This window comes from Linepithema humile, chromosome 2 (assembly GCF_040581485.1).
Source record: "Linepithema humile isolate Giens D197 chromosome 2, Lhum_UNIL_v1.0, whole genome shotgun sequence".
Classification (NCBI taxonomy): domain Eukaryota; kingdom Metazoa; phylum Arthropoda; class Insecta; order Hymenoptera; family Formicidae; genus Linepithema; species Linepithema humile.
This window is the reverse complement of record NC_090129.1, coordinates 1589590-1602031: the sequence shown is the minus strand read 5'-3', so window position 1 is coordinate 1602031 and position 12442 is coordinate 1589590. Positions and strand designations below refer to the sequence as shown.

At 42.2% G+C, this 12442-nt stretch overlaps 2 protein-coding genes across 3 annotated transcripts in view; one reads left to right on the top strand and one right to left on the bottom strand.

Annotated features, from left to right (window-relative positions):
• RhoGEF3 (Rho guanine nucleotide exchange factor 3) overlaps nt 1–10539 on the top strand; it is an 87751-nt gene extending 77212 nt beyond the window's left edge. The window contains exons 16-24 of the mRNA XM_067350370.1: nt 215–406; nt 1651–1877; nt 3109–3209; nt 4566–4882; nt 5185–5556; nt 5771–6133; nt 6233–6446; nt 6527–6769; nt 6920–10539. Of these exons, the coding sequence (XP_067206471.1) occupies nt 215–406; nt 1651–1877; nt 3109–3209; nt 4566–4882; nt 5185–5556; nt 5771–6133; nt 6233–6446; nt 6527–6769; nt 6920–7056 (2166 nt within the window). The 3' untranslated portion in view covers nt 7057–10539. The remainder of the gene's footprint in view (nt 1–214; nt 407–1650; nt 1878–3108; nt 3210–4565; nt 4883–5184; nt 5557–5770; nt 6134–6232; nt 6447–6526; nt 6770–6919) is intronic.
• Nucleotides 10537–12017, bottom strand: LOC105677504 (upstream stimulatory factor 2-like). 2 transcript variants are annotated; one of them, XM_067350499.1, is made up of 4 exons: nt 11689–12017; nt 11229–11599; nt 11006–11158; nt 10537–10895 (listed from the first exon to the last, which is right to left on the bottom strand). In XM_067350499.1, the coding sequence occupies exons 1-4, from the start codon at nt 11726–11728 to the stop codon at nt 10689–10691; spliced, it is 771 nt and encodes a 256-aa protein (XP_067206600.1). In that variant the 5' UTR covers nt 11729–12017; the 3' UTR covers nt 10537–10688. The 2 variants fall into 2 exon arrangements, with proteins under 2 accessions (XP_067206600.1, XP_067206601.1); XM_067350500.1 differs by having other exon boundaries at nt 11229–11604; nt 11689–12007.
• Nucleotides 12018–12442: the final 425 nt, after the last annotated feature.

The following is a 12442-nucleotide window of genomic DNA, read 5'->3' as shown; positions in this document are numbered from 1 at the left end:
TCTGAAGGATTAAGACGATTTTTTCGGCGAGCAAGAGGTATCCGGGACATCTCCGAAAAAGACGTCTTAATCTCTCAAACGTTTCTTACACGTTGTCCGAGTTGATTCGGCACGACGTCGCTTCGAGACGTCCGTGCTGTTCGACCCGACAACGGAAGAGCCGGCGCACGCGAAGGAGATAAATATCCCTCACATTTCGCACGTAATGACGTAGATGGTATCTGGTGGAGCGTTGACTGGGGGCAGCGGCGGCGGAGTGATGGGAGGCGGTGACAGCTCCGAGTCCCATGATACAGATGACGTGCCCGACGACACCGACAGCCCTCCGGCCCTTCGCAGGCGAGTCACCGATAAATCGCGGCCCCAGTCCGAGCTCATCAACCAAATACTGATTGACAAATTCAAGGTAAGCGTATTCATTGCCCTTCTCACACTGTGGCGCGGTACGACACGCTTCCCCCTCAATCGCATATAAATACAATTACGGTATAAATACATATCAATTTGCGATATAGTAAAATTCCATTGCGATATAATAAAATTCATTGACGCAAGCTAAATTTATTAACGCAAGCATTGATATCGAGTGTTTTCCGCTGCAATTCAATACGTGAAGTTGCGGGATTTGATTTTATTATTCGTTTCGCGTCCGAATCGAAGTGGCAACGAACGTTTCTACAAATGCGCGACCGGAGAAATCTTGGTGCGAAACCTCAAATATATTTTTATCGCAGTCCTTTTCCAAATCGGTCGCAACCCGGCATTTTATTTTTACATCTGTCCTCCTTCTCTCGGGCGCGAGCGATAACTCGACATTAATCATTAATAGTAACGTGATAATCGCCGTGTTTTATCGAGTTATAATTGTTTCCTCTCGCTCGATAGCCAGCATTAGTCACTTTTGTGCACGGTTTTACTCGTGGAGAGAGATTCGCTCGCGCCGTTCGCGCGATATCCGTTTTTATATCACAAGCGCCAGGATAACAGAACAGGAAACCGCTCTCCTCGTTAGTCAGCACGGAAAAGCCCGCGTGATCGTTTAATTCACGAGTTTAATTCACGAGAGAACCTGTTATGTTTGTTCTTCTAATTGTTTGAAATTACTTGATTTTATGCGCGCTCGAGTTATTACGTACGTACTGTACGCGTTATCAATCAATTATTCACAAAAGACCATTTTTTTTCGCGAGCAATGTCTGCACATGATGGAGAAGGAAAAGTAAAGTATCATCAACTCGTGAACACTTTCAAGTAACTCTTATTTTTATTTAAACTCGCGCATTGTACATAAAATATTCTTATTTTGACTAAAAATTACACAGAAGTTTACTCCGCGAAGCTGGGAACTGATGTTTTAAAGTAATTTTATTGAATATCCAATAGTTTGAAAACTCACCGTGCCCGGATAAAAACTAGATAAAAGTACATCCGACGCATCTGGCGTACCTCATACTTACATAACGCGTGCTGAACTTTTCGATAGGATCCCTCGTTATTTTCCACTTCGCTGATAGCGCACGTAGCGATATTAATTCGCTGACTGTCGCGGAGATTGTACAGAAATCGCTTAGTCCGCGCGTTCCGTCCCCACAGAATTGACCGGTGTCGATGACCGGTCGCGCGAATTAATCGTCAATCGTTCGCTCACAGAATCCGGACGACTTGTTCCAGGCGGATTTGCAGAGCCGCGCATCGCGGCATAATCACGTCCGTCGCACGAACAGTGACTTAGGCGGCCAGAGGCTGCTGCAATGGGACACCCGGTCGGGATACGTTCACAATTATCGCAGGATGCTGTCGACCCCGTCGCCGATCAAGACGAGGCCGCCCAGGCTCAGCCCGAGGCATTCCTCCCATGATATCGTTACGCTGAGAAGGTGCGTTTAATCGCCGCAAACGCGTTCAGTTGTTGCGAGCAACCCTTATCGCGTACGCCTCATTAAATCATCGTCATCTGCAAACCACCTCGGCCTCTTACGAAGGCTGGGGGAAACCCAGGCAATCGTTGCGTCTTGGCCTTCGAGCTGACAGAGCAACAAGCTTAATGACTTCATTTGAAATTCTGTAACGAGAAAAATAGATTCGCTTGCAAGGGAGCTTGGAGCTATAAGATACTGGAGCTATTAAAGCGATTTTTTAACGAAAACTTGAAAAAAAAGAAGATTAATCAAACTTTCAAAATTTTTCTTATTACTTTTGAAGTCACTTTTTTAATGTATTCCACTTGAAAATTACAAAATTTACGAAAACTATGATTGAAAACCATGTATTATCATTTCTTAGACGTTTTATCATGCATAAAATTCTTCCAAATATCACAAATTCAATATAAAAACATCTTTTTAAGTTTTCACATGTACTTTTTCCTTTTACACACGCAAAGAAATGATTTAATCGTGAGACACGCTCGGGGTCCAAAACAACGTTTTCTTGGGTTTCCGGAATCGAGACGAGCACGAGCTTTCACTGCGAGTGCGAAAAGCTAGCTGTGTCGCAATGAGGAGGCGATAAAGGAGCAAAGAAAAGAAAAAGAAAAGAAAAATAATAAAGAGACATATCGAACGCTTGTTAACTCCGCTCTCTTTAGCCGCACGGCCGAACCTTTTGTAGCCTGATGCGCTCGCTGCTTCTTTATTTTCAAATCAGTAACAATCTTGACTTCCTCTCACATACGCGACACATATATATATCGCGATCCACATCTCGTATCAACAAAAAAAAAAAAAACACCCCCGAAAAACAAGTGACAACCTGGGAAAACTTAAAATTCTTTGTTCTCGGACCTTTCCAGTAAATCGAGGGAGACTAGTGGTAGGTAGAAGGGTATTATAACAAACCACCTTCTCTTAATCTTTCCTCCAGTAAAAAGTTGGTCTGCCACGCGTATACATACGTATACATACCTCTTGTCCGTGTTGTACTATACATATTATCTATATACATATTACTGCCTATTGTAATACGTTGCTGAATGTTGTACCGATATACGCTTTAATACCTGAGTACACGCTTTTGTTGATCCTCTCGCTCGATGCCGCACGTTAACGCGGTACGCGGACGAATCAATGTCCAACTAATGTTTCCCCTTTTCTTTTTCCCGCGCTCCAGTAACGCGAAAGGGAGGAGTTCTCGGACAAATTTGAGGCGCTCGCTTAGCCAGCCACTGGGAATCAACCAGCTCTCGCCGCTGATGCGCACGAAAACCGCAGGTGAGCACTCCCATCGTATTACTATCGCCGTTTCCTCTTAAGATAGACTTCGAGCTCTGACGTAGATCACGTTCCTCTTTGTCTCGTCTACCGAGCACATGCGTAAACCGTTTCTCTTATCGCGCCCGGCGAAACACGAGGTCGCACGTTTCTAAACATCATTCGCTGTTCATTGAGTCAGCGCGCCGTTTGAAATATTATTTCCTTCTCACGTGAATCAATTAGATCTTTGGATTGCAAAGATTATTAAGTGAAATACAACTGTAGATTCGTTCGAATTTCTGTCGATTATTTTGAAAAGGACAAATGGTTTTACGCGGCGACCGACGTCGTCGAAGAGACCGATGTTGAAACGCATTTGCTCCGCGGCTGGGTAGATTTTACACACCAGTAGAAAAATCTTTGATTACGTCTAGTGCACAGTGTACTCCAGAGACCTCCGGTTTCTCTCTAGAGATCACCCTGAAGAGCATTCAGCATGCATCCCCGTAAAGGCATTTGTTGAGACACTCACATCATGTTGTCACCGAATGCACCCCTCGTAAAAAGAGAGAGAAAAAAGAAATAAACTGCGAGAGAGTAAGGAATGGGACACCTCTGTAATAATCGTGATTCTCGCCCGACCCCCCCTCTGTAACAAACGTTGCTACGTGTGGAAACGCTTTTGTTTTGTAAGCAAGTAGTAAAGAGCGAGTACGCCGGAGAACCTCGTAAAGTCGCTCTCTCGCTCCGCGCGTTCTCGCCCCTCGAAAGAGAGCGGGAAAAGGATGGAGATGCAACTCCCCCGTGGGTGCGATCTATTTGCGCGCTCGCGGTTAACTGAATTTTTAGGAGGTACTCCGGCGAACTCGGTTACTATCTCCTGAGAAATCTCATGAAGACTGTTTCTTTTCCCGCTCCCCATGCCGAAAGCTGCAAGCGATGGAAGGTTTTCGCCCGGGGGTGAACTGTGCTTGTCGCAATAACTTCCGGAGGAATGCCGGCGAGCGACTTATGCAGCGAAATATCGTTTATACGTTGTGGGATATTTTCTGCGCTACGAATCAATTATTTATCGATCGTCGCTCCGACGATGTTTTCGCAAAAGAATTCAGTGGGGAAAAAAAAATATATATATATACATATATTTTTTAAGCCACTCGATTCTCTGCTTATGTTTTTAATATCTTCTGCAATACAGACTTTTCAAAAGCGTAGCAAAGTTACATGTGCAAAGATTAATTTCCTATTTTTTTCTTTTTTTAATTCGTGTTTAGTTTGAGAATTTAATTTAACCGACGACGATTTGAATGTTACGCTTGAGCCGATACTTTTTTTTCTTATCTTGACTACAATACGATGTCCTTCTAAAAATAGGCGCGAGATTACCCGGTGGCAATGTGCTATCCGAGGACGAGCAGGATGGCAGAGCCGGCACATCTGACGACGAAATGATGTCCGACTCCGAATCGTCGATCGCTTCCTTGACGGACAAGAAGAAGTCATTCGAGCAGGCGATGGACGAAGAAGTCGTCATCTTGGCCGAGGCTGTTTGGGACCATGTAGCGATGGAGCCGGAGGAGCTGGCTTTTCGCGCCGGGGACGTGATCGATGTTCTCGATACGCTAGATAAGGATTGGTGGTGGGGCAGCTGCAGGGGGGAACACGGATGGTTTCCGGCCGCTTTTGTGAGGGTGAATATCCTTACTGCGTTTAGCCAATTATGCATATCTTTTTCTTATTTCTGAAATAATCTTGAATCAATAATATTGTCCATCTCGATTTTTTTCCTTTTTCATTTTACAGTTATTTATGCTTGTCCGATCCATTTATTTAATCTTTTATTTACGATTAAATTAAATATTGCAATAGTGAAAATAAAAAAGCCAGAAAAAGTTGAAGCATCCCACAAACTTTGTTAACTACAATTGTAAGCGCGCAATAAACAATGCTTTTATTAATGAAATATTTATCAATATAATAAACGCGTTCGCAGTTGCGGGTGAGTCAAGAGGATACCGTGGAGGATTGCCTGGCCGCGATGGCTGCCGGAGCAGCCTCGGGCGCGCAGCTGAGAAGACGGACTAGCATTTCCCTGCTCTCGAACGAGCAAGTGAGGACCAGCGTGGTCCGTGAACTCGTCCAAACCGAGCGCGATTTCGTGAAGATCCTGCGCGACGTGGCCGAGGGCTACATCGCGGAATGTCGCAGGCGCACGGACATGTTCACCGAGGACCAGATCGAGACAATCTTCATCAATCTCGAGGATCTCCTGGAGTTCCAATCTGAATTCCTGAAGGACCTCGAGACTCGCATCGACTGGAGCGCGCCGCACAAAAGCTGCGTCGGCGAATGCTTTCTCAATAATGTTAGTGACGTTATCGAATTTACCTTGTGCCTTCATCTTCGGCAAATCGATACTACGGCAAATCGTTTCTTAAATTTTAAAGATCTTCTTTTCTTAGAATTGGTGAAAAAATTCAAGCGAGCAGTTGAGAATAATTTTGTGTATTATTTCACATATTTGTTCGGATGAATTTGAAGCAAAGCGAATAACAACAGTGTTTTATTGATCCTTTCAGAGGGCGGGTTTCCGCATGTATTCGGAATACTGCAACAGCCATCCGATGGCCACGGCGATGCTGCAGGAGCTCTACCAGCATAACCGTTACAGCAAGTTTTTCGAGGCCTGTCGGCTGATGAGAGGCCTCATAGAGATCCCCTTGGACGGATATCTGTTGACGCCCGTTCAGCGTATTTGCAAATACCCTCTTCAATTGGCGGAGCTGCTGAAGTACACGAAAACCGATCATCCGGATTATCACAAGATTCAAGAGGCCCTAGGGGCGATGAGGGACGTCGCTGTACTGATCAATGAGAGAAAGAGGCGGATGGAGAGTTTGGAGAAGTTGGCCGCGTGGCAACTGCGCGTGGAAGGCTGGGAGGTGCGTTGAAATCGTAGACAAAATTGTCCTTTGAAAATCTTCCCGCGTTCCAAGTCGTTTTGATGACGTTAACAACACGATACTCGATATCGATTGCAGGGTGAAGATCTCATAGAAGTTTCGTCGCAACTGATTTATCACGGTGAAGCAATGAGAGTGAAGACCGGCATGTGGACGAACAACATCATATTATTCCTCTTCGATCATCAGTTGGTTTACTGCAAGAAGGACATCCTCAAACGCAACACTTACGTCTACAAAGGTCGCATCTACCTCGACACCAGCGAGGTCATCGACGTGCCCGACGGAAAAGGTGAGGTTTTGAAATAATATCCAGAAATTTATATAGCTGTATGTTATATCACATCGCATAATAATCAACCTTGTCTATAGATCTTCAATCAGGGGTGACGGTAAGACATTGTCTGAAGGTGTACAGTTGCGTGCGAGATAAATGGCTGCTCTTCTGCTGTCGCACAGCAGAGGAGAAGCGCCGATGGCTGGCGGCGATGGCCGAGGAACGAAGACTCGTGGCTAAAGATAGGAATGACGGATTAGAATTTCCGGCGGCAGCTAGACATCTCGCCAGGCTTGCCGCCAGCAGGCAGCAAAACAGGCCGCCGATCAAGCCACGCAGTAAGTTTGCTGATGTGAATCTATGCGTTTTCAAAAATTCCGTAGAGTCCGATTTTTCTTTGCTCTGAATAATTTGCATTATTTGATTACTAATTAATATAATCTGATAATAATTTATTTTAATTGTGTGTTAATTTAACGATGCCGTAGACAAAACGTACAAGAGGGAGTCGTATGAGATGCCGACGATGATCGGACAGGGCACCACCAACTCGCTGGGGCGGAAAGTCGGGACGTGGTTCACGTTCGGTAGCAGCAAGAAAAGCACACGGCTTCAACCGTCCTGAGACAGGCCTACCTTCGTGCCGTATATTGACCTGTAAAGCTGCGGCTAACGGCGCTGTATTGTCCTGTCAATATTCTGGCGCGAGACATTTTGTTATCGGTTGCTTCGAAACTTAAAAAGCCTTTCGTGCGAGCCTTTGCCACCATCAGTATTTAATCGGTATTTAATCGGTATTTAATCAACTCACTGCAGCGCTTATCGATCAGATTTATTATTTTTCGTGGATCATCGATCGATCCGCTTAGCTAGGATCTCGCAGCGGATGAACAGCGCCTCGTCACATGTACGGCACGAAGGTATTTGTACAATTGAAGCGGATATTGTCTTGCAAAAGTATATCTTTTCTTAGATAGGAAAAGTATCGATTCTATTAGCCGATCATTGCGTTTCGCTTGTAGAGAGTCACGCGGCGATCCGAAAGCAAGGAGAAACTTCCAACTCTTCATTCACTACCTCTCTCGCGAAAACCGACATCGTCATCGTCGATTAGACGTCGTGTGCTTAAAATGCAGATACGATAAATCGATGAAAGTCGCTCGCTGCGTCTAATTTAAATCGGGCTTCGTGAATCCACATAAATCTGTATGCATCCAGTTTGTGTGAGTTTATGTAAATTTCACTGGCTTTATAAACCGTCGAATCGGCGATCCTCCAATTGTCGGATTTCAAAGCGACGTTTTATCACCTTTGACATCGTTTTATTTCCGACGTGACGGTTTCGGCGTTCAGTTGGAGGACCACCGTCCACAAAATGTTTCGGAGAAAAAAAAAGAAGCAGAGTATTACAAGCCGAGAGGGGGGGAGGGGGGGGGGTATAATCGATCTTGTAGATATTTAGCGTTAGATTATCAATAATAAATAGACATGAGAATAGATTAGCGAAATAGAGACATCTAGAAAAGTAGATAGTAAATGTATAAAGTCAATAGTGGGCTTCTGAAGTACTAAAGAGAAAGTACTAGTCACTCTTCATCGCGAATTCATGATAAGCGCCGCGATGAAACGCGATATATGTATGTATTGTTATACGCGCAATCGCTTTTTTGGGTCGAGCAGCTGGATGGGTACGTGACACACACACGGCTGTACATTTTTTATGATAATCGAAAGACTGACAACCGAGATGCGTCCTCGGAAACCGGTTGTAATCTTGAGAGAGAAATGCGAGACGGGATCGATTAGGAAACTTTTTATGGGATTAAACTTCGCTTCCTTCGTGATAAACTCTGTTAAAATCGTTTTGAGAACTTTCTCAGTTTTACGTATCGAGAATACAACGAGAATAAGCGTGATTTTAATCGTAGTATTGCGCACTGTTTCGCGCAAGTGTCAACAAGTTCGATCGCAAAGTCCACGTTGATTAAGTCTCGCGGCAAATTTTGATCGCCCGATTCCGCACACCACTTTTCTCTCAACGAAAAACGTAGGTATATTTCGTAGAGGAAATCTTCAGCGAACTATACAAGGTAACTTTTACTGCCTAACTAATGTTCGTTATTTCGCATTGTAATCGTAATACTCATAGTAGTTTGTACGGAGTTGCGACGGGCGAAAAGATAGGATGGCGAGGGAAACAAGGATGGAAGAAAAGGAGATTTATGTTTCCATGAAAATAATGACAGATTGACCACGCAGATAAATGATTAAATGACACGAGATATGTAAATATTCGCATATCACGCCTCTTTATCTGACGAAGCGGCTAGCTTCTAAAGAAACGAAAAAAAAAAGAGGGAAGATAAAGAAAGAAGAAGAAGAAGTGATCGAGAGGATCTTTGCAGTTTTCTACTCTTGTATAGGAAGTTACACAAGAATTTAGCACACGACAGGAAGAGAAAATCAGTCAGTCAACAGAAGAATCTTTGTGTTACAATGATATACGTGCATATTATCTATACGCGGTCCCTTGGCGAAATGTTCGATCTTGCAGTCTTAATTACGGACCCTGAAAGTTTCCAACACTGCCAATAAGTTTAAAGGAAATACGTCTTCGTTCGTCATTATTATCATTTGACTCTTTAATAGAAAAAAAAAAAAAAAAAAAAAGGAGAGATCGGTGCTCCCGGCTCTCTGTACGAGGGACAAGCGCGACGTTTTTGTCTGTCTTTTTAACATTTGCGTCTAGGAGCGTAGCGTTCTGAGCGAGGAGGTATTTGCGTTTTTGTACGATGCACAGACAGAAAGGTATATTTTTACTTATTTCCCGACAGCGTAATTTATATACGACGAGGACAATATAACGATAAAAGAATGGATCAAGATTCCTACTGTACAGAGAGAGAGAGATCATTAGCCTGTTGATGTTTAGATTTAGGAGAGATGCAATTTGTTGCTGGACCCAACTCATTTCAGAGTTATTTTTATAGGAGAGACGACTCATTGGTTCGAATGTGATTTTTCTTATATCGCTCTTATACATGGACTGCTTTAATGGCCAACGTAAATATAAGAAGCAGACGTCGTTAAGGCTAAGTAAGCAAGGATAATCTGGGGCGGCGCGGAGCGGTCCGGAAAGCGTCCCACCGGGATGTTCGAAGAGCGTCTTCCGAACGATTGTTAGAGGTGCTCGTTCGTGCCGCCACCAGCCACGATACTGTGTAATGCATAATTAAGCATACTTTCCATATTCACGAACTGTACTTACACTCTCACGATGATGAAGAAGTAATCGAAATCCGTGAAAGTTTGTACCTCGCACTCACCGATTCCAATATAAGATACATATATTGGCAAGTGAATTACATATCTTACACAACCGACGTGCTGATTGATTTGCACCACGGAGGATACCCTCTCTATCCTCCCTGGAAATTGTTACTTTCAAAAACATAAAAAAAAAATGAAATAAAAACCGTCGGGACACAGAATCTACACAAAACTCGGAATGCGCTTCAAAGCAATAAGTATTACTAAGCGTTACTGTTATGATAATTTAAGTTGTTACGTACACGTAACGCGTTTACACACGTTATGTTTTCCCCGAAATTTGATATCGATAACCGTGTGCGCTTTGCCGATGAGAAGAGAGCGGAGCTCATTCTTTCCGTAGCGAGATCTCGCGACGCTAATAATCCGAGAGGCGCAGGATACCGCATGTATCGGTATGTTTTCTGTACATACATACATAGGTGTATTTTTTAAGTGTAAATACCGTAGACACCTACTCGTTAGAAAATACAATTTCAACACATTGTAGTAATTAAGTGAATTCTACTGTTAAGCAATATATCTGATGTTTGCGTATGGTTAGTTATTGATTAAACGATGATATCGTTTTGTATATTTGTATATCTCTCTAATTTAATGATTTTGACGATGAATTATCATTGCGAGATCGATTGTTCGTGTTATAAATAATTATATTGTTTACAATATGTACAGTAGAACGTTATATAATTGTCATTGTTTTCCAGATACGAGCATATATATATAGAAGTATATGTGCTGAGTTACACATATGTAAATAAACATTTTATAACTATTATATCTTGTTACTCCTTTATTGACGATTCTTTAGTAATCGATAAAAAAAGATATACATATATATATATATATATTTATTAATAATGCAAGGTACCATTCGTAGAAAGATTTCAATTTGTCTAATGTCAACTTGTCAACTCCTACAAAGGCCTAAGTACTGATCATAAATACATTCCTTTTTTCAATTTGGTCCTTCAGCTTTGAATTTTCGTCCCTTAATTGATTTACGACTTGTCGGAGATTCTTAGCTTCTTCCATCAACTGCGCCTTTTCGTCCAAACTCTCAACTAGTTTTTCCTGAGTCTCTCTCAATTCTGTAATGTACTCACAAGCTCGTGCTAGTATACCCCCTTTGCTCTAAAAATAAATTACGTGTCATGATTAAAATCAATATAAAAATTGTATTCTGACACGAAAAAGGATTACTAAAACATAAACAGCAACTTAGTAATTCACAAATATCATACTTGTGATTCAAAATTCGCTTTTGCTTCTCCTTCCTTGTTCACATCTTGATCACACTCTGCCAGAAGCTTTCCCAGTTTGGAAATCCAATTGTTGATCTTATCCCTTCTGCGTCTCTCAACTTCATTGTGCGTGACCCTCCGTCTCTCGTCCCTCTGAATACAATACAATTTCAATTCTCTAGTAATAATATATAAGACACAACAATAATATCAAATAATTTACCTTTTTCACACTTGTGACGATATTCGGCGATCCTTCTATCTGCAATTTAGCTACACGAGGCGCAACTGCTCTCGCAGAGTCTGCTGATGCTACAATGTTGCTATTATTGCTAAGCAGATACAACTGTCCATTTAATGGAGAAGTCAAAACTTGAACGGTATTATTCACAGGAGTAGCTATCGAAAACTCATTGTTCACTCTGTTGTCGTCGTTGACTTGCAATACTTTATACATCATTGTACTGTCACCTCTGTTTACTGCATATAAATGATATTGTATATTATCGTCTTCTGCTTCAACCTCTACATCAACATCACAATCTCCATTTGCCTTTTCAGCGAGAACAGTTTCATTGCTCATTATGTTCTCAACTACACTATACACAAGGATAGTTTTAATATTAAACGTATTAGCAACATTATGTTATAAACATACGCTACGTTTACGAATTATAGAATACCTGTATCTTTCACCACTGTCGAAGGATTGGAACTTTCCATTTCAACGGGGAATAAACTTCTATAACCATTAATCTTATTTGTAAACAACGAGGAACATTATTAATGATAAGTATACACCAACGAAATATCAAACTCTAATAATATATACGAAAACTTTGCATACATTTACAAAAAACTCGTAATGCCCTCAGCAAATATTATGGCTACATACAGTGACGCCAGATTTCAGACGCAAGCAACAAGCAGCTCCGCGCTTCGGCAAGTTCGAACATTAGAAAAGAACAGACATACTGGCTGTGTTCCGAAATACACTGCCAGTACTGAAAAGCTGCAGTTTACGTTACGTATATTATAGATTTTCAGTACTGGCAGTGAATTTCGGAACGCAGCCACTATTTCTGTCTCCTTTCTTAATGGCCAGCAACGCTTAATTTTAGCCGGAATTGAAAAATTGTTAACAGGAGCACATGATGCAACAGGAGCTCATTAATAATAACAGTGCCATCTATTGATTGCCTTGAGCGACTTGATGAATGCATTGATGGTAAGTGTACCGACTGTGCTGTTATGAACGAGCTCCTATATCATTATGTGCTTCTATTAACCATTTTCCAATTCCGGCTAAAATGGAGGTGTCTGGCCGTTCCATTGGCCGTAATTTGAATTTTTCTACATGCTTATTTTCGCTTCTGGGCTACTTTTGTCAATGTTAGGATGCTCGTAAAATACTTAAATAATTAAAACGTCTCTTTT